Source organism: the organism of the source record quoted next, unplaced genomic scaffold (assembly GCF_019419815.1).
Source record: "Pyrus x bretschneideri cultivar Hongxiangsu unplaced genomic scaffold, Pyrus_bretschneideri_v1 Contig4, whole genome shotgun sequence".
NCBI classification, from domain to species: Eukaryota; Viridiplantae; Streptophyta; class Magnoliopsida; order Rosales; family Rosaceae; genus Pyrus; species Pyrus x bretschneideri.
Window position 1 is genome coordinate 5,267,958 of NW_025999723.1, and position 23,568 is coordinate 5,291,525.

The window sequence follows — 23,568 nt, forward strand, 5'->3', positions numbered from 1 at the left end:
ATATTTCTAAAGGTAATGCTGGGAAAATTAAATTTGTAGATCAAATTTTATAAACAAAATGACATGAAAGTTAATGATTGAATTATTACTTAAGTGTTGCTTAACGTGCTTAGTTCTTATTAGTGATTGATCATTTGATTTGCATATTTTGTCTACCTAGCGTTACTCTATTTCTAATTATGAGTTGGGAACATAAGCAAGTTGCGAGTATACCAACTCCATCCGAAGTTTGTACCTTTTTTTTTTTTTCGTTAAACGATAGATTTGTTAGATTAAATGTTAGATTAAGGAATCAACGAGATTCAAACATATGCCGTGGTGTAAGAACAACACTACTCTCTACCCAAAAATAAGTTTGTACCATTTTCTGGATTCATATCTTACTACACAACCCATACACACACACACACACACACCACATCAAGTAAGGAAGGACATTAAAGTACATATATATATATATATATATATATATATATATATATAGCACTTAATAAATTGAATTATATTCTCATTAAATTTTATTTAATTTAGGTTTTGCCACTAATTTTTGTAGGAAAAAAAAAGGGATTGAGGGATAGTAAGATTCAAGGGGTTGATGGACTAGATGACGTTGAAACCAAATTAATCAAGCTTGATTCTTATCATAAATGTTTGATAAATTCCTTTACTTATATAGCTATTATAATTAATTTACAAGAAAAGAGATTCGAACTTATATGCTAAAGTTATTCATCTTTAAAGTAATATATTAACATGAGTTTCTGATAAGATAGAATGCGGCAATAAATAATCAGTTAATAATTTGCTTAAGTTGAGGTTTAATGTTATCAAATTGGATGTCATCATACTTACTAAACGCTAATTGTCCCACCCCTTCCAAATGTTTGACACATACTAAACCTCTACTAAGTTGATCTGAACTCTCCTCCCGGCAGACTGCAGCCACGGTGGGTGTGAACCCCACAAATGAAGCTTCTAAAAAGATAAAGCGGCCACGTGCATACAAATAATGATCAGTATGATGCAATTATAGGGTTTGGACTTTAATAAAAATGAGGTGATGATAACACATCACTCAATCCACATGGTCCCCATAAGGAACATTTGGCTCGATCGATCTTTACCCAGTGGACAAGTCACTATGATCCCTATGAAGCACTCACAAAACCACAGATTTTATATATTGGTATATGTCAAGCTTTTCATGACAGAATCCCATCATGCATGTGTTTGTGTTGTGCCAGCTTCCCTACTCTTTTTGGTGATCACTTCAACTGTACGAACCCATACAACACACACATTCTTCAATCCCCATTAATTCATTGGTTTGATCGATGTCAAAGCAAGCTCTCTCACTTTTAAATATATGTTAAATATTTGTAGTTAGATCCATGGCAGTTCTTTCTTTTCCAGAGATCGTCTGTCATTCCTTATGAACTATATATCCTCATCATTGTTGTTTTAGAATATTTGTATGGATGACAATTATTAACTAGATGGAATCACATTGGATGAGTACTGCTATTTAAAAAAATAGGCATATTTGTTGATAGGTCATACAAAGTTACTTCTATAGTTATATTAGAGGGTGCATCAACATGTTAATTTTGATTAACGTCTTAACTATTATTATTACATTTGAATTATATGATTGTGGTTTTGTAATTAATTCATAACAAACAAATGGTATCAAGGGATAACCTTATAATGGATATAATGGATAACAGAACTGGTTTCCACTAAAAAATACGAGAAGACCTCAAAGTTTATTGGAATGGGATCCCATCTGGATCTAAATTGTGAGGATCCTAGGAATCCTCATATCTTAGTCATTCATCGTGTATTGTGTGGTCAGAAATCATTTGACTTTTTTTATTTAAAATTAAACACAAATAGTACCTAACGAAAACTGATTGCACGATATACGATGAACGACTAGAATATGAGGATCCCTAGGTTCCCCACAAGATGGATCTGGAGAGGATCCTATTCCAGGTTTATTGATTGAATAATATGAAAAATAACTAAACATAGCACTCTAAAGTATGCTTATATGATGTCTCTTATCTCTTGACTTTTTAGGAGTTCACATAAAGAAAAATAAAATACCAAAATTATTCTTAAAACATAAAATGATGATAAAACTTAGTAAACCACATAATCTGGTATAAAAGCCCAATATTTCACCGCAAAGCAATGAATTGTACTTGTGACGCAGTTTTCTTTGAAATGGTGGGTGATGGTCTAATTGGACAGCAGAGCACAAATATGCAAAACGTGGATTTTGTTGTTGAATTTGTGTGCTTCAATAATAAAATTCGATCCACCTTCTCCATGTTCTCATCAAAATCATCTGCAAAGATCGTTCTTTCATGCATCTAGCTTGATTAGTGCGTATATATCTGTTGACTTTAAAAATTACAAAACATATGTGGCGCGCATGCCGAGTAACTAATAAGCTAATTACGTCCTTTGGTTGAATGCAGGGCGTGCCAACTCGTCGGCCGAGCTCGGCCAAGGAGTAAAATTTGTTGATGTTGCGTTGAGCGCGTTGCTGACTTCTTTATCTTGCGACTGCGGCCGAAGAAGGAACAAAGCTTGGCCTTTGGATTCTCAAGCCTAAAGCCAAGGCTGCTAGTTCTACGAAGTTCAATATCAAATTCGGCTCTTAGGGTGCCGAATGTAGTAATCTGGTAACACCTCACTTCGTCGAGAAGGCTAATGAGATGACCTTTGCCAATAAGGATTCGAAAATCCTTCTCGACTGAGACTTGGATAGATAACCAGTCGGCCTCGACGTAGTGCTGTTTATCCAAACTGAAGGTGCTTCGCAGTAGGTTGATTCTACGGCAACAGTGTTGTTTATCCAAACTGAAGATGTTCGTTGGTTGCCTTCACAGTGCTGTTTATCCAAACTGAAGGTGTGTTGGCGGAAAAAGAAAATAAAAAAAAATCTCAAGTTGTTTTAGAGGTTTGCGTAGGGCAATCGTGTGTTGAATTAGAGATCCCTCGAATGTCCTCTGCTGCTTTGTATTTATAGGGACATGCCTTGATGAACACGCTGTGAATTTGTTGTCGTGACTTAGGAGTATCCAATCAGAATAAATATTATTCCTATGAATATTATTCCAAAGGAGCAACACACTTTGATAACTGTCGTCCACCTATGATAACCATGCAATCAGATCAATTTACAAGCACATGGAACTCTTCTGTAGCATTTTAAATAACCGTGCAATGTTTAGACTCATGTTCACGTCCAAGTGCATGCATTTGGAATTACCATTCCAGATAATCTTCATTAAACTTCCACGTGGAGACCGTAAAAAGCTCATTTTTTCATGCCGTCTCATCCATGCAAACCATTTGCAAATCAAATGTCACGATGTGATCCTGATCACCATCATCCACCTACTGCATCATTTCACCTTTATCCAATGCAAGCATTGATTTTAAATGAAATTAATTCATTCGTAATTTGTATTGTCGCATGAGTCGTACAAACATCCCAAACCCGTTTGAACTGTACCTCCAAGTTGGAAATATGATTTGCCTCATCACTTATCTTTAAACAACCAGCTTGATATAACTAATATTAGGCTTAGATAATCTAATATATATTAAGAGATAATATTATGATTAAAACCACAATATTATCCCTCAATAATAATTGAAAATCATCTCAACCACTTTATCATCCAACAGTCTAAAACTCTACTCATCCAATGACCACGATTGCTCAGGCCGATTATGTAAAATCGAATCCAAACATTGCCCCCCAGTTTCCTTGACCTTCAACTTGTAGGCCGAACGTTCAAGGAAATTAATTTCTCCAACTGATCACGAGCATAGCGGCATCGAAAAATATATTGAATTCAAATGACTACCGAAGCCTTCTCACTGAAGACACCCAGGCAAGTCTTGCTTAAGTTTTCACCTGGGCCGAAGAATTTCCAAATTATTGGGACGACCGACTTTTTCAAGTTTATCGGTCGAGAAATACATGGCCGAGAAATCTATCATCGACCTCGACATACAACCTTCGGTCATTGAACTGATGTCGAACTCACAACTTTTCTTTCAGTCGAAGTACAATTTCCTTGGACTTGAGCACTGGCCCAGAGCAAAACTATATGTGGTTGCCCATAATGCATGCACCCTTTATGATCAACTTTTAGTTCTAACTCCAAGCATGAATGCACCTATAGTAGAGCGAATTTTCCTTGGTAGCTCAGCAACACGAGGAACTTTGAATGGGGCTAATACATATAAGCTTTCGACTAACATCACCGTCAGCTATATGGTTGACATCACCGTCGGCTCTATAGCCGACTTAGAACACCATTAGTGCAATAACCATGGCGAAGAAGTACCTTCAGATGCCCTGAGGCTTTCTTACCATCCTTCGGGTACCATCATTTCTATACCAGGCTCAGCAAACACTTCACCTAAAGGCTTTGTAATAACTCCAACCGTCGACTCCATCCTGTTGAATCATCAATCCTGGGGCATCAATCCTCGGCCATGACGAACGAATATCTTTTTTTTTTCGACTTTTCTCTTTTTCCAAGGAGATTCCTTGAATGTGTGTGATGGCCGAGTGGAAAAACTGAACCCCCATGGCCGAGCACCATGGCCAAAAGGTTTAAAGGCCGAATGACCTTTTTGTTTTGATATGCCTACATGCTCATGTGCCATAAACCCATGCAAATGTAGGCACACTATCTTTTCTCGGCGAATGCATTAAATGATTAAGCCGAGTACACCACTTACTGCTCCCTTATTTCTTTACATCGGCTTGCATAGCCGTATGCTTAAGAAAATAATTTATTCATTATATATATATTTTGGTAGCAAATGAAAATAAAAGTGGCCGAACCATAATCAGGAGGAGGTCAACGATGCTTTATTCCAAGCCGAGATCTTTTTATATCAAAATTTTCAAATTGATTTCGCTATAGGCCGAATAAAGAATTTTCTCCAAATATTTGTAACTTGGCGAAATTTTTTTCATTTTCGGCCGCCGAATGTGTTGAACAATTATTATATCCCACATGCATAATTTCAGCTTTTAATTCAAATAACTTAGCTGAATGGGATTTCTCTATATCGGCTTTATCACCAATAACCATGTCAATTGGCGTATTTTCGGCATCTAAAACCATGTCTCCAATTACCATATCAATTGATGTGGTTTTATGGTCTGAAGTTGTGTATTGCTTTTGTTTGTCAATGGAACACTCCTCTGACGAATCATTTTCTGAGTCAATTTTTGGCTCAGAAACTTGAACATTTTCTTTCAGGCCTACCACACTTTCAGTCTCGACCGAAAAATAGGTGGCCTTTGTTCTTTGGCCAAATTAACAATTTTCTTAGGCCGATGTCTAATTATGGCCGGACCCTCGGTCTTTTCAACCAACCATTCCTCAAATGGAATCGATCTGTAGTAAAAAACGTAAGGAAAATATTCTCCATCTAGACATGCCTTAAATTGATCCCTATCTTCATTTACCCATTGCTCTTGCAAGGTAACATGAGTTTTTATTCTCAACATGTAAACGAATGACTTTTGCATCTCTCTATGGCCACGAAGAACTTTTTCCACTTCCAAAGATCTTTTTTGTTCCTCATTGTGTTTTTTCAATTCCTCTAGGCGCTCATAAAATCGGCTACGTTGAGCCAAATTGGAATCTTGATATATCATGTGAACTTCATAGTTTTAGCACTGTGTCCCACTGGGCGTGCCAAAATGTTGACTTTAAAAATTACAAAACCTATGTGTCACGCAGGCCGAGTAACTAATAAGCTAACTATGTCATTCGGTTGAATGCGGGGCGTGCCAACTCGTCGGCCGAGCTCGACCGAGGAGTAAAATTTGTTGATGTAGCGTTGAGCGCGTTGCTGACTTCTTTATCTTGCGACTGTGGTCGAAGAAGGAACAAATCTCGGCCTTTGGATTCTCGAGCTTGAAGATAAGGCTGCTAGTTCTGCGAAGTTCAATATCAAATTCGGCTCTTAGGGTGTCGAATGTAGTAACCTGGTAACACCTCACTTCGCCGAGAAAGCTAATGAGAAGACTTTGCCAATAAAGATTCGAAAATCCTTCTCGACTGAGACTTGGATAGATAACCAGTCGGCCTTGACGCAGTGTTGTTTATCCAAACTGAAGGTGTTTCGCGGTCGGCTGATTCTACGACAACAGTGTTGTTTATCCAAACTGAAGATGTTCGCCGGTTGCCTTCACAGTGTTGTTTATCTAAACTGAAGGTGTGTTGGTGGAAAAAGAAAATAAAAAAAATCTCAAGTTGTTTGAGAGGTTTGCGCAGGGCAATTGTGTGTTGAATTGGAGGTCCCTTGAATGTCCTCTGTCGCTTTGTATTTATAGGGACGTGCCTTGATGAACACGCTGTGAATTTGTTGTTGTAACTTAGGAGTATCCAATCGGAATAAATATTATATCTATGAATATTATTCCAAATGAGCAACACACGTTGATAACTGTCGTCCACCTATGATAACCATGCAATCATATCAATTTACAAGAACATGGAACTCTTCTATAGCATTTTAAATAACCGTGCAATGTTTAGACCTATATTCACATCCAAGTGCATGCATTTGGAATTACCATTCCAGATAATCTTCATTAAACTTCCACGTGGAGACCATAAAAAGCTCATTTTTTCATGCCGTCTTATCCATGCAAACCATTTGCAAATCAAATGTCACGATGTGATCCTGATCACCATCATCCACCTACTACATCATTTCACCTTTATCCAATGCAAGCATTGATTTTAAATGAAATTAATTCATTCGTAATTTGTATTGCCGCATAAGTTGTACAAACATCCCAAACCCATTTGAACTGTACCTCCAAGTTGGAAATATGATTTGCCTCATCACTTATCTTTAAATAACTAGCTGGATATAGCTAATTTTAGGCTTAGATAATCTAATATATATTAAGAGATAATATTATGATTAAAACCACAATATTATCCCTCAGTAATAATTGAAAATCATCTCAACCACTTTATCATCTAACGGTCTAAAACTCTACTCATCCAATGGCCAGGATTGCTCAGGTCGATGATGTAAAATCGGATCCAAACATTGCCCCCTAGTTTCCTTGACCTTAGGCTCGTAAGCCGAATGTTCAAGGAAATTAATTTCTCTAATTGATCACGAGCACAGCGGCATCGAAAAATATATTGAATTCAAATGACTACCGAAGCCTCCTCACCGAAGAAACCCAGGGAAGTCTTGCTCAAGTTTTCACCTGGGCCGAAGAATTTCCAAATTATTAGGACGGCCTACTTTTTCAAGTTTATCGGTCGAGAAATCTGTCATCGACCTCGACATACAACCTTTGGTCATTGAATTGATGTCAAACTCATAACTCTTCTTTCGCCCGAAGTACAATTTCCTTGGACTTAAGAACTGCCCCAGAGCAAAACTATATGTGGTTGCCTATAATGCATGCACCCTTTGTGACCGACTTTTAGTTCTAACTCCAAGCATGAATGCACTTATAGTAGAACGAATTTTCCTTGGTAGCCCAACAACACGAGGAACTTTGAATGCGGCTAATACATATAAGCTTTCGACTAACATCACCATCGGCTATATGGCTGACATCACCGTCGGCTCTATAGCCGACTCTGAACACCATCAGCACAATAACCATGGCGAAGAAGTACCTTCAGACGCCCTTAGGCTTTCTTACCATCATTCAGGTACCATCATTTCTATACTAGGCTTGGCAAACACTTCACCTAAAAGCTTTGTAATAACTCCAACTGCCGACTCCATCCTGTTGAAACATCAATCCTGGGGCATCAATCCTTGGCCATAACGAACGAATATCTTTTTTTTTCGACTTTTCTTTTTTTTTTTTTTTTCCAAGGAGATTCCTTGAATGTGTGTGACGGCCGAGTGGAAAAATTGAACCCCCATGGCCAAGCACCATTACCACGTCAATCCCATGACCGAGCACCATGGCCAAAAGGTTTAATGGTTGAATGACCTTTTTGTTTTGATAGGCATAATTTCGGCTTTTAATTCAAACAACTTAGTCGAATGAGATTTCTCTATATCGGCTTTATCACCAATAACCATGTTAATTGGCATAGTTTCGGCATCTAAAACCATGTCTCCAATTACCATATCAATTGATGTGGTTTTATGGTTTGAAGTCGTGTATTGGTCTTGTTCGTCATTGGAACACTCATCTGACGAATCATTTTCTGAGTCAATTTTTGGCTCAGAAACTTGAACATTTTCTTCCAGGCCTACCACACTTTCAGTCTCGATCGAAAAAATAGGTGGCCTTTGTTCTTCGGCCAAATTAACAATTTTCTTAGGCCGATGTCTGATTATGGTCGGAGTGGAAAATTGCCCCTTGGTCTTTTCAACCAACCATTCCTCAACTGGAATCGATTTGTAGTCGAAAACGTAAGGAAAATATTCTCCATCTAGCCATGCATTAAATCGAGCCCTATCTTCATTTACCCATTGCTCTTGCAAGGTAACATGAGTTTTTATTCTCAACATGTAAGCGAATGACTTTTGCATCTATCTATGGCCACGAAGAACATTTTCCACTTCCAAAGATCTTTTTCATTTCTCATTGTGTTTTTTCAATTCCTCTAGGTGCTCGTACAATCGGCTATGTTGAGCCAGATTGGAATCTTAATATATCATGTGAACTTCGTAGTTTTAGCAATGTGTCCTACTAGGCGTGCCAAAATGTTGACTCTAAAAATTACAAAACCTACGTGGCGCACAAGCCGAGTAACTAATAAGCTAACTACGTCTTTCGGTTGAATGCGGGGCGTGCCAACTCGTCGGACGAGCTCGACCGAGGAGTAAAATTTGTTGATGTTGCGTTGAGCGCGTTGCTGACTTCTTTATCTTGCAACTGCGGCTGAGGAATGAACAAATCTCGGCCTTTGGATTCTCGAGCCTAAAGACAAGGCTGCTAGTTCTACGAAGTTCAATATCAAATTTGGCTCTTAGGGTGCCGAATGTAGTAACCTAGTAACACCTCACTTCACTGAAAAGGCTAATGAGATGACCTTTGCCAATAAGGATTCGAAAATCCTTCTCGATCGAGACTTGGATAGATAACCAGTCGGCCTTGACGCAGTGCTGTTTATCCAAACTGAAGGTGCTTCGCGGTCGGCTGATTCTACTGCAACAGTGCCGTTTATCCAAACTGAAGATGTTCACCGGTTGCCTTCACATTGCTGTTTATCCAAACTGAAGGTGTGTTGGCGGAAAAAGAAAATAAAAAAAAAATCTCAAGTTGTTTGAGAGGTTTGCGCAGGGCAATTATGTATTGAATTGGAGATCCCTCGAATGTCCTCTGCCGTTTTGTATTTATAGGGATGTGCCTTGATGAACACACTGTGAATTTGTAGCCGTGATTTAGGAGTATCCAATCGGAATAAATAATATTCCTATGAATATTATTCCAAAGGAGCAACACACTTTGATAACTGTCGTCCACCTATGATAACCATGCAATTAGATCAATTTACAAGCACAAGGAACTCTTCCATAGCATTTTAAATAACCGTGCAATGTTTAGACCCATATTCATGTCCAAGTGCATGCATTTGGAATTACCATTCCAGATAATCTTCATTAAACTTCCACGTGGAGACCATAAAAAGCTCATTTTTTCATGCCGTCTCATCCATGCAAACCATTTGCAAATCAAATGTCACGATGTGATCCTGATCACCATCATCCACCTACTGCATCATTTCACCTTTATCCAATGCAAGCATTGATTTTAAATGAAATTAATTCATTCGTAATTTGTATTGCCGCATGAGTCGTACAAACATCCCAAACCCGTTTGAATTGTACCTCCAAGTTGGAAATATGATTTGCCTCATCACTTATCTTTAAACAACTAGCTGGATATAGCTAATTTTAGGCTTAGATAATCTAATATATATTAAGAGATAATATTATGATTAAAACCACAATATTATCCCTCAATAATAATTGAAAATCATCTCAACCACTTTATCATCCAACGGTCTAGAACTCTACTCATCCAACTGCCACGATTGCTCAGGCCGATGATGTAAAATCACTCCATGGAAATGGTGGCAGGTTGTAAGGATAGTATTGGAGATCTCTTGAGTCTTGGATTTATAGCTAAGGATATCCGAGTTTGATGTCTCATACGATTTTGTGTATTCCTCGTAGTTGTAATGGAATAGCTCATTTTTTAGCTAAGTCTAGTTTAATTAGTGATGACTCAAAAGTATGGTTCGAGGAAGCTCCAGATTTCCTTAGGGTTGTACTCATCCATGATTTGGCCCCTTGAGGGTTGTTTTTAATAAAGATATTGTATTACCTTAAAAAAAACAAAAACAAAAACAAAAATATCTTTATCAACTAAAATCGAATGAAAAGATCAAATTAATCCTGTCAACAAGCTAAAGAACAAAACCAAAATAAAAGTTATGGCAATATAGTAAATAAAACACAAAATAATTTTACTTTTTTTTTCAAAGCCTCATAGGTAAGTAACCTATTAGTTGCCCCTATTTTCTCTTCCATTTTTTTTTCCAAATAAAATAAACTTTTAGACGAAATAATTATCCAAAAATAGTCGCTAAAGATATGAACAACTTCTTCAATGACAAAAAATCGTTTGAAGGTCGTCAAAAGCTTTAATGAATATTTTATATTTTTTCTTGTTATAAATTTTAATAAACACATGCATATAACATATGTATAGAATTGTTAATATAGATAATGCAAAGTCAACCCTACCCTTAAGAAAAGTTACAAACCCTAATCGTGAGACATTGCTCATGCAAGTCATCATCAAAGTTGGCCAATAATTGTAGTAGATGATATTGCCCCCACGACACAACACATCTCATCTCACGTGTGAGGTGACAATCCTATTAATCTAGTGTTAGTGAGATGCACAAGGAAGTGTGATCATGCGTATAAACTGTGTCCTTTTTCAAGGGCCCTCCGGCCCCTCCCATTACGGTCGACTCCAACTATACGTGCTACTAGCGAGCCTCCATCGATTGGTCGCTGTAATATCCAGATTTGCACTAGCCACAGTGTAGCTCCACCACATCAAACAATCTCATATTTTTGCTAGTTCATAAAACCGATCTTTTGGAATTGGATCCAACAGCCAAGTTGGTACGATTCCGTGCTCCTCCATGGTTCACTCTCAACTATATAGTTATATATTACAATGAGTATATATCTACACATACGGTGGCGAAATTGGGAAGGTCCCAATGTTAAAAATTTAAGTTTTTTAGATAAAAACATGTTAAAGTTAAATGAGTAATAAAACCTCTAAAAGTTAAATGAGTAAAAACCTCCAGCCTTCTTTTGCTCATCCTGTAAACCATATAACTTATAATACTCCATGTAAAGTTATCCATGGAAGAAGATAATGGAAAATTAAATTGATGTCAAGAACACAGTCATCCATGATGGACACTCATACCTTTCATAGTTAGTGACCAATAGAAGTAGAAGATGGACGGTGGAAGAAAGGGAGGGGTTGCCCTTGAATTGGGTTGGGAAAAAAATGATTTTAGACCAAAAAAGTGGTAATTACTATTATCATACCACGCTAACCGAACTATTTGACATACTAAAAAAGTGGCAATTACCACTATCAATATCATACCGTGGTGGATACTCATACCGAAAGTTTGGCATGGTAATGGTAATAGATTTTGTCAAACCAAAAATTTGATATGGTAATTAGTATGAGAATTTTGGTACAATAATCATACGAAATCCACCCCTACACAAAACAACAAATTGGCATTACGTTACAAAATTGTATACAAAGTGTCTGGTAAGAAAAAGATACTTTTATACGTGATGTAAACGATAAAAATGTTGAATATTGAAAGAGAAAACGGTAGCTAGTTGGGCAAAGTTTATGTAGTGAAAGGGATTTAAACATGAAAAATATAGGTGTCGGAGGTCTATTTCGTGACCTACGGGGAGCTCATGAAGTCATGTGGGACACTGGGAATTTTTTGACGCATCGTATATATCAAGTGCTTGCCCACACAATAATATTTAGATAACTGTATGGTTAATTAAGAAGAATCCAAGTATGTCTAGTTTAACAACTGGTTTAGTTGCACGATAGATAACGTGATGAATGTGAATTTTCAACTTGAGGTCCCGAATTTTCTTTCGTTTTCTTTTCTTTTCTATCAGCTCTGTGAAACCACAATCCCAAGCATCAAGATCATACATAGATAATAGATATATGGAAAAGGCTAGGCAAATCATATTTTCGTACTACATTGATGTTCCATAAGTTGACGAATGATGTATACATATTATGTTAATTAATCAATTTATTATTTTAAATGTTAGTTTTATGCATTACTTGCTTTTGAGATCGTCTATTAAAACAGTATAAAAAATGAGATTTCCCTGACGTTAATCTATATATGTAAATGTACTGTACCAGCTTTAAAGTCACAAAAGGACCACGAGATCTTATCAAATCTTGGATTCATTTATTCATCTGTAAAGGGGACCAAAGAATTGATTTCGTTTAATTAAAAAGCTAAAGATCATAATTCCAATGAACGGTTTTCTTATTTCCTTGAACACATGAAACGATAATTGCACGCTTTTATATGTAAGTGTTTCTTTCTTCTCAGAGAAATGCTAAGGTGATATTCTCATTGTGAAACTTTTTATGGACTTTTGGCTACTTTTCAATTTAAAATCAATTTTCGTGTAAATATTATAAAATATTGTGTAAAAAAAATGAAGTTGCAAAAAGCCCATAAACAATCCCTCTTTTGAAAGAGTTTCGTTAGCATTTCTCTTCTTCTAATTGACAAAGGTTTTTACTTTCCTTTTATCCTAAGACATCATTTTCAAATCTGAAAATGATATTCACATGTATAGTATTTCACTAACAATCAAGAGTGTTCAATCATGGACATGGATAGTGAGGGTGGACTAGTATTTCTATGGTCATAATTTGGACGGGATCTAAGAAGATTAAATTTATAGATAAAATTTTGTAAACAAAAAAACATGGAAGTTGATGATTTTTTTTTTTTATTAGCAAAGGAAGTTGATGATTAGATTATTACTTAAGTGTTGATTAACGTGTTTTTTTTTTGTTGGTGACACAATATTTAGTTTGCAAATTTAGTCTACACATTTAATCTACGAATAATGCTAGAGAGACTCAATTTGAAGACCAAATTTTAGAGACTAAAGGATATGGAAGTTGATGATTGGTTTATTACTTAATCGTTGATAGATGTGCTCATTTCTATTAGTGACACATCATTCAATTTGTAATTTTAGTCTTCAAATTTAGTCTCTCTAACATTACTCTTCAATCTACCCCACATTACTCATTTGAATTTACACGAGCAAGTATTAATTGGAGTAAAAAACCATTCGTGCTAGGCAATCCTTGGTGAATTCTCATCCACTAATTCGGTGTGTGTCAGGTAGCGGAGGACACAAATTGGATTTTTTTGTGGCTAGTCAAGCAATACCAAACCAATAATGCAAGATTGATGAACTCCAATAATTGTCCAATTGTGACAAATTCTTCACAAACATTCAAAGAAAAAGAAAGCTAGCTTCACTCGTCAATTTCCCAATATGATTACGAATCTTAAATTGCTCAACTTTAGGAGCAAATGCCTCCGCAAGTTGGAAATAGTGTAGAACTTTTTGACGAGAAACGATAGAATTTTTTCTTGTTAAGATATACTTTTTGATGAGAATGAATAGAACTCTGAACCTTAGTGATGCACGCTAAAAAGTTAAAACCTTACTAATTCCGAATACATTACTAATTTGTATGTATTTCGTAATATAAGAAATATGTATGATTGTTGAGTCTCATATATAAGTAGATTGTCCTCTCTATGTTATGTTAAAACTAAAGTATTCAATTTCAAAGTTGCAAGCTACTCGCATTTAAAGAAAATGAGGATATATATGCAGTCGCTATGTCATCTATACACGCCGTAGTTATCATTGGTACAATTGATATCGTGAAGTTCCCTTTGTCAAATGCGGTTTTGTGTTAGCAAGTACAATTAACAACGTAATATGATTGTTCGACTTAAAACATAAATAAAAGTAAATTAAAAATGACCGATGAGCCTATAGGTATATAGCTCGTTGCATATATAGTTCCATAGTATGTATCATCCAGAAAAATGTTGGTTTATAAGAGGCATTTTACCACCTATTGATGATAGATTAATTTATCTCTTCATATAATTTTGATATGCATGAGGCGGAAACATAATTTTGATCCCCGAATCAAAATGTACACCAAAGTAGAGCTGATAGTTCCAAAAAGATGAAGGTGATTAATAACACAAGAAGATGAAAGTGTCCGGTTCCAAAGCTACTCATTTAAGAAGGGAAGGGTTGGAGGGTGAAACATAATCCTATTTAAATTCTTTTTGTGAAGATCTCTAAGATCAATTTACTTTATTCATTAATTAGTTATTCGGTCAGTAAAATTTTTAATTTAAAATTAAATATAAATAATATTTAAAAAAATTTATTACATAACATACGATAAACGATTAAAGTAAATTGATTTTCAAGATCCTCGTAATTACTGAGATCCTCATCCGTGGTGGGAGGATAAACTCGCATAGTGACAAGTGAGCTAAAAGTCAAACTAGGGTTATAGGGTGGTGAGCCACTAGACACGAGGCCTGCGGCCACACGTGTGGGGCGACTGCGTTGAATATAAGGAATTCGGATGCCGGATCCTCTTTGTGAGTATATCAAGAATCCGTTAATTATATTCATTTATCGTAAATTGTGTAATTAAAAATTATTTTAAATTAAATAAAATCATAATTTAACAAAATTTAATCTTATGATATATGATAAACAGATACAATTTTCAAAATCCTCATCTAAAAATCAGAAGAGATCCTATTGGGAATACAAGATCCCTCTGTGTCTGTGCTTTCGTGTAAGTGTGTACACATTTCAACGTCTCTGCAAATAACTCTATCAGATCACCAGTCTGACGTGATACGATTTGGGTGTGTCTGTCAGAAATGCACGTGTGGGGTTCTAGTCTTTATAGTGACAAGCACCGACTCATACAAAGACGCATTCATCAGAGAGAGATGGAAGAGACTGGGATTTGAGAAAGCGCACTGGCGATATGTACGTACTTCCGGAACAAGGTTCACATGCACTCCCATGGCATTTGTCACCTCTCTCTCTCTCTCTCTGCGTTCGTTCTTGGCTTGTAGCTTCCAATTGATTCACAACTAGCTAGTTTGTTTGTCGCTTGTTTCACAAACTTAGTTACATTCAAACCTTGGTCTTTAACCTTCGATTCAATACAAAATAGTTTTCTTTGTGCCTTCTTTGATCTAGTAAGTAGTACGTACTTTTGTATTGGATATAGAATCTCTCCCCCATTCATTATGATTAATTATTTTAGACTAAATTAGCTTTACGAGATTGACTAGTATAAACAATGTAGTATAAAAATAATAAAACGTTTAGCGCATTGCAGATGTTGGATAATAAAAACAACACAATTGCTATCAAATGCCACGAGCAACATTTTCAAAAGGTCACCATTATTCGAGCAACTTTCAAGCTCTGCAACTGTATCCAAAAGAAATCAAGCATTGCAACTACAAATTCATTAAATTCCCAGCATTAACAAACACCAAATCAAGAAAAGATAAATTCCCAACTCCTCATTCCCTCCACCAAATTGCACAAAGCCACCCTACTTGAGAAACTAATATCAAGTGATTAATCTTAACTGATAGCATGCACTTCAATTTCCACAAGATTTCCAACTCCCAATTTTTAAAAATATTCATTTGGATAGTTGTTTATACCTTGAACTAAATTATGGTAAAAGCCAAAATAAAAGATCCTAATTTACTATTTAAATTTGGATTGAGTAAGTAACCAAAAAATATATATATCTCATAACTATTTGACTGATTGGTTGGTTGGTGTCCCACTCTCCCACATCTGGATCGAGCACTAGTTTATATATATCTTAGCTACTATAAATTGTCTTGGCTACCTAGCCAGGAGTGGAAAAAAAGGGTATGGAATTGTGCGAGTTGCACAGTAGGATTCTTTTTCTGTCTTTTCCATTTGCCAAATGGAGGAGAATAATTACAATTTACAAAAAGTTTTGTTGAAAAAAAAAAAGAATAATAATAAAAAAAAAAGATTTTAGTATGCCCAAAACACGAAATAATATGTTATATGTATTAGAGCAATACTAGAGAGATTAAATTTGTAAACAAAATTTGCAAATAAAATGATGTGTCAATAATAGATAATGAGTACGTTTATCGATGTTTAAGTAATAATCCAATAAACAACTGTCAAGTCATTTAGTTTACAAATTTTATCTATAAATTTAGTCTTCTCTAGCATTACTCTCTATGTTATTATACAAGTGGAAGAAAGAATTTTTTTTTTTTTTTTCAAGTATCCCTGCACGTATAATGACATATGATGTATGTGCTAGTAGCCCGGACACATGAAAAATCTCTCCAACTTTGGGGTAATGGGGTTTACACAATTTTATTTATTTTTTATTTTTATCAAATGGTATAATACAATTTTACGTAGTATACTTAGTTAGGGAAAAGGAAAAATTATTTGGACCAGTACAAAATTGCACAAACCTTTAAATTAAATAATTCAACAATGTTCATGGTTACCAAATCCATTGGAGTCAATTATCATTGGAGATTTTGACCAAAAAAAAAAAAATCTCATTGGAGATAATGGATCTTTAGAAAATCTCACCAAAAACCTCATTAAAATATTAATTACTGATCAACTTGATTTACATTGTCTGCCAATTCCCCTTTAAATCTTTAGGGTTTGGTTGCTTTGTCTCTAATCAAGTGGTATTACTGTTAATCCTAAACCCCGCCTCATAATTCAAAACCATGTCCCTTAATTCCTTGTCATTTGGTTCACTACTGCAGCATTTAAGACTTTCAACACCTCCCCCAATCATTTTATAATCCACTAATTTTATCTAGTAATTAAGATTATAATATTTCTACAATCTTTTTTTAATTGCAGGAAAAAGGTTGAAACAGCAAAATAAAACAGGATTAGGGTTAGGATTTATCCTTCGAATTCGAGATGCTTGCCATCTTGGTTGTTGCTTGAAAAATGGGGGACAAAGCTGCCTACTATATACTACTCGTAGTCTAGGACTTGCTGCTAGCATAGATTCATTATGATATATCTACTGTCGGCATCCCACTTTTGTTTACTTGCTATATATTTGAACTCCAATCATAAAAATATTTGGTTCTTGAGCTAAAAACTTGTTACTAACATTTGAAAAATATAAACAAATTTAGTTGATTTGTTAGCAACAATTCGAATTGTTAGAGATCGTTCGCCAAACAAATAAATAGAAGAAGGGACAAGTCACGACCTCGGTCGAAAAAAAGTCATTAAATAATGTGTTGCGACGTATATACGTTTTTTTATCTTACAATCATTTGATTGTATCTTCAACTTGTCATGGTGATGATGAGCAGAGCCGAGTCCAGGAGTAGGCCAGGGAGTGTGACCGCCATGAGCCCCAAATCGATAGAGGGGCCTAAAAAAAATATCTTAGTTAGAGTTCTTACAAATACATATTAAGAAAACAAGGACTGTTACCATTAAGGGTTACTAATTTGTGTCAAGCGGTTTTTTTTCTTTTCTTTGAAAATGGGACGTGTTGGTGGTTTCGTTATGACAATATATTTTTTTGGGGTCAAGAAGCTCACAAAGGTATTTCAACCTTCCTCTAGCCATCATCGTGTGACCTACCAAGGCTAGGAATCAAACCCAAAACGTGTTGTGCGGAAGACGGACCTGAAATTCGCTCTCAACCACTAGACCACCCTGTGATGGCTGTGTTGAGTGGTTTTGGGTTCAAGTTCTTGCGGAGTACTGGTTGATATTTTCTCCTCCTTCTTTTTTCCTTTCAAATTTTACCTTATCGTCCAGCTCTATTCTTTCTTTTCTTTTCTCAGTCTGATGCCATTTCTTTTCAACTCAAAGTTTTTTTTCCTCAAACCATTGTAAATTAAATTGTGTGCAAAGTGTGAATTGGATTAATTGCTCTAAAGCTTTTTAGTGCTACTTCTTCTTCTTCTTCTTTTTTTTTTTTTATAATTTTTATGCCATAAACTAACATATAAAATATCCACGAGTTTATTTCTCAACCCCAAAACAAAACCTCTCAGCACATTTATACTATTTCTAGCAAATAATGGTGAAAAATTTACCAATAGGCTCTTTTTTTCTTCTATTGCATGATTGCGCGCCAGTTTTGTCGAAAAATAACCATATTCAGGTGTGAAGGTGAGATGGAACACAAAAAGAAAAGACAGATCGAAGATGGTTGCTGCATCACATTTGAATATTATGGAAATTATACATATATATATATATATTTTATATATAGTACAACAATATATACATTAGGAAGGGAGGGTTCGGTTAAGTTATAAAAAAATTTGATATTGGTAATGGCCTAACTTAGTTTTTTCCCTAGGGCCCCTAATTAGCCAGGGCCGACCTGATTATGAATGGTTAGTGAAAAAATGCAAAACCCCCTATAAATTTTGCTACAATACAAGAAACAAAGTTATTAAATTGATAAACGTGCGTCCGTTAATCACTGCGATAAAGTTTTGACACAAATAAGTGTACGTCCAAAAATTGAAACAAGACCCCTACCAAGTAAAGCAACTAGCTAGTAAGTTGGTTTTGGGGTGGGAAATGACATTGAAGCTGATTAGTGTTGAGGATTATGCATGGAATGTAATCATATAATAATAATCATGATGAAAGCACTTGTAGTCCACTAGGGAAAGCATGCTGCATTTTGTTACTTGCGACCCTGTGACCATCACATTTCTCACTTTCTCACAACATGTTTCCAACATCGACACGTGTCAAATCATGGAAATTCCGTGATTAATTTCTCCTACGATGTCTACTCTATTTTCTTTACAGCATATCCTATCTGTTTGATCTGACTAATAAAGCTCATACTGTAGACAAAGATAATTGCTTGGAAAGTGGTTAGCTTTTTCATAATTTCATATAAACCCTAATCCCAAATTACTGACAATAGATTTGCCTCCATGGAACTTCCTGGTCTTGAAATTGTAAACTACTGTGACGAATCCACCTGCTCGTCTCCTTTTAGTGAGGAGGAGAAAATACTAACCATGGATTTGTTTTGTTTTTCTTTGGGTGGTAACAATTTGTATTTGGGAGTATTTTCGTTTTGCCTAATTGGGTTGGGCCCTCTCTTTGAAAATGTTTCCATATCATGTCATCCTTCATTTCCCAGGGGCTAGAGACATATCCTCTAGAAGATAAGGTCATCCGTACCCCCCAACGCGGACCCAGTCTGTTAGGTGCACCACGAACCCACTTTATCAACCCAATAGAGGGGATCCACTTGGTTGTGTATGAGCGGACGGATGGTCATGTCCTCTAACCAGACACAAGAATTTCTCCCGTACTACAATGGCAGTAGGACGCAGGGTCGGATTTTTCCCTTCCTATCCCCCTCCCACAGAATTGAATGTTCCCAACGACGATCAAACTGAAAAGTAATGAAATTTCCCCGCTTAACACACATCCCCGATTCCCCGGCAAACCCGCCCGGTCTACACCCCGGCAAGAGTCGGGTTTGTTGGGTAGAATTGTCATCCCCTACACTCTATACATGACTAGGAAACTGAAACCAAGTCATTTCAGGAAAGTGAGCTGGGGAAGAGAATTGCTGATATATAAGGAATCAGAAGATAAACTTGTAGAACGATTCATAACTTTTTCCACCTTCCAAATTAAAGACCAACCCATTCATCTCTGATTTAGTAAATAGAAGAACATAGATATCATATCACGCACGGCCAATGAACACGGTGTAAGCACGATATATACAACGATGATGTAACCTAGCAAGGCTACCTGGAAGATGCGAGGGCTCGGCATGCTTGATGCATCCCTCTCAAATAAACAAGCATATTTAACATAAGTTAAAGGTGTCATAGCACAAGTCCCGTCCCGTGGGAGGTGATATTATGGATCAACATGGAATGCCAGATCAGTCTTCATCTTCGTCGTCATCGTCATCTTCTTCATCATCTTCCTGCAATTTGAAATTCCAGTTTAAGTTAGGATGAGAAGAGAAACCCCCGTAAAAGTAATCCTAATTAGTCAAGTATGAACAAGAAGAAATGGCACTAGGGAAAAATTGATTTATAATTTCTCGACTTGCCAGGGATTGGACTGTAATGCGAAATATAGGATGAACATTAGAAATCCAATTTTGGCAATACAGTAGTGTAGAGTATATAGTAGGACCGTATGAGCAATCAATGTTTCTCCCGATTAGAAGTAGGAGCAATTCATTTTGTTCAGATAAAAACTGTATCTAACAATCTAACTGACTCACAACAACATGAACTATGTTTTCACAACACAACTTGCAGTTGATTTTACGAGTCATTTTTATAAGCAAGCGCAGCTCATACGTTTGAACTTTCCCCTATTATAAGATCTTGATAACATCAGATGAAAGATCAGAATGCATGCAAGATACAAGAAATATCAGAATCGACAAAGCAAGCAATAGTACAGCGCACCTGTGCAAGGATTCATATATAGTTTTGAAGGTTACCTCGGCACTCTCTTCTTCTTCCACAATCTTCGCAATGGGTTTTGACCTTTCAGCAACTTCTTCCTCGTCATCCTCCGTGTCATCCTGATAGAAGACGTGACAGTCAGAAACTAAACATAGAGAAAGGATGAAGGGTTTGTTTCTATTAAAGTGCAAGTCCATTTATACCTCTTTGTTGTTGTAAGCTTTCATAAGTTTTTCATACTCCGTTTTCCTTTTTGCTGCTTTAGCTTCATATGGAGCTTTCTCCTACCAATCACGGCCCAGTAAAAAAAAAAATTAGACAATAAAAGCAAGGAACCAATCAATTGTGACCTGGACTGAATCTACAAAAGAGAATTGAGCTTACAGAAACTAAGAACTTATATATCCTTTCCGCACCGACTATTTTAATATTGTGCTATATTCCCAACTTGGTACACAATCGAAGATGAAAATTCACATTCGACTCTTCTGTCCTTTAAAGTCATCAGGCAGGCAACAACTACGAAGCCATTTACCCGAATGGCAATGGCTATGTCACATGACAAATTTCCAAAGTCATCAAATTGCTTTGTGTATATCTACGTCCACTGAGAGCACTTTATATCATCCTCCATACATCCCAATACTGTTACTTTCAGAAGATACTATAGAGTACAGACTTACCGCAGGTGACATAGATTTCCACTTTTCTCCGCCAGCTTTCCCCACCTTCATTCAAAGCATCCAGTAATCTCATCAATATCCAACTGAAGTTGGGATACCTACCAAACTTTAAAACTGACATTTCTACTAAATAAAACATAAACTATGGTAAGATGCTTACAGCTGACACAGCTTTCACATTCGGATGCTCTTTCTTGTAAACCGTCCTGAACTCTTCTCTACATTAAATGATTAAACAATAACTTATTATAAGATTCATTAAAAAGTCTACGATGTTTCCCTTGCCATCTCATATAAAGAGAGTACTTACAGAAAAACAAAGAAAGCACTCGCTGGTCTCTTTGGTTTATTGGGGTCCTTCTTGCCCAATTTTGCATTCTTAGCAAGTTTTCGGCGACTCTTGTCAGCCTCAATTGCGGCCTTTCGCTTTCCCACCTTTCTGAATTGATGAAAATTAAACATGATATTACGTTTCGAGGACAGCTATTTAACATTCACATTTGACACTGCCTCACTACCTATTAACCTAAAGTTTCACCCAAGAAAGGCGTTCATATAGAGTTAATATCAATTAAAGAAATTTACATCTCCTCGACAGGCTTTAATACTTCTTTCTTGTCCTTCCTTACAGGTCCTTTGCCTTTGGAAGCCTTCATTCTCAACAGACTGCTTTCTGGAAACATACAATTCGATTAAAACATCACTGGGAAGTCCAACAGAAAGAAAACAGATTTTGTAGTAACAACGGATGAAACCTGTGCACATGGCATTTTGGACGTAATAATAGATGACATCCAGAAAAGTTGTCGTAGGCCCTACATTGGCCCATTTTAAAAAGGGAAATGATTTTCACAATCCATTTTCTCACCATACACACCCTTCTTTTGGCCATTGGATATGTGAAAATCATTTCCCTTGTAAGAAGCACGCAGCCCAAATTGGCCAAAAAGAAGTTCAAGCCCTAATTTAACACTCGGGTGAAAATTCAGTCTGCATAATGGGCATATTACCTTTAGAAAATATACTAATTATCAATAATAATCAGGGGGGTGCATTTTTGCTCACCACTCTAAACCTATTTATCACCGTTGAATGAGTTTAAATTTTGAGATTTGTGTCTATCTACTACACAGATCTCAAAATTCAAACTCATTCAACGGTGATAAATAGGCTGATGAGTATCGCCATCACTTGAGGGTGGTGAGCAAAAATATTCCCAATAACAAGGGAGCTGCTATTTGTCCTCGTAAAAAGTTATTAAGCACTCCAAGCTAATGTACAGAAAAATACAGAGGGAGGGAGTGCAAATGACATTTTTGAAGTGCTAAAAACACTTTCCCTTTAATCAAACTATTAATCTTTTCCTTAATTATGACTTTTCATCAAGTTATTAATCTCTTCCTTCTTCTTTTGAGGATGTTCTTCGAGTTATCTAAAGTTACGATACCATGCTATATTTACATTAAATCCAAACCCTCATAAAACCATTGCTAAATCTGTGAGCAGAGAAATAAAAAATAAGTCAAACCATTCAGTTTCAACTTTCCAGGAAATTTAAGCAAGTTATACTACTGACATAAGAGTAAAACAAACTTTCTACTTTTTTTTCTCAGCAGCCAAGCAGAACTATCAATACCAGATCAAAGAAATAAAACAACTAGAAGAAAAAATAGAACCATCACCAACCCAGATGGTTAAAATTGTCAACAGGCAAGTGAATTATGCAAACAAATGATCAGGATACTGAAAATATGAACAAAAGTGATAAAATTTATAAATTGATCTGAGAGAAAAGTAAAAACAGATGGAAGAATCGCATACCTCTTGGTTTTGCAGAAAAGGGAACGCAACAGGGGAAAGGGGAGAGAGAGAGAGAGAGTAAAGCTAGCTAAGTTAAGAAACCAAAAACCTAAAAAGTAGAGATATGTATGTGGGAAGTCATCAGGTCCATAATTTCTCGAGAGAGGGAGAGAGATGCCAAGAAGATATGTCCGTGGAAAGTCTAGCAGCTGACACGCGTAAACTTTTTTGGAACCATTGATGCAGTTGACCACTTTTTTTTTTTTTTTTGGCCTCTCGGCATGCTACATGTATACAGGAAAATGATCATCTTCATATTTCTTTCACCAAATTCTATCAATCAACAAATTCAAATTCTTAAAATTTGATCAAAC

The 23,568-nt window shown here is 36.1% G+C and overlaps 1 protein-coding gene across 2 annotated transcripts; it reads right to left on the bottom strand.

The window, feature by feature from the left end:
- Nucleotides 1–19,936: 19,936 nt before the first annotated feature.
- Nucleotides 19,937–23,366, bottom strand: LOC103958599 (high mobility group B protein 1). Of its 2 annotated transcripts, none has more exons than XM_009370880.3 (9): nt 23,353–23,366; nt 23,216–23,271; nt 21,980–22,067; nt 21,705–21,833; nt 21,555–21,612; nt 21,395–21,439; nt 20,915–20,995; nt 20,747–20,830; nt 19,937–20,215 (listed from the first exon to the last, which is right to left on the bottom strand). In XM_009370880.3, exons 3-9 carry the CDS (start codon nt 22,048–22,050, stop codon nt 20,171–20,173), a joined length of 513 nt encoding a protein of 170 aa, XP_009369155.1. In that variant the 5' UTR covers nt 22,051–22,067; nt 23,216–23,271; nt 23,353–23,366; the 3' UTR covers nt 19,937–20,170. The 2 variants fall into 2 exon arrangements, with proteins under 2 accessions (XP_009369155.1, XP_048421757.1); XM_048565800.1 differs by having other exon boundaries at nt 20,712–20,830.
- Between the last annotated feature and the right edge of the window lie 202 nt (nt 23,367–23,568).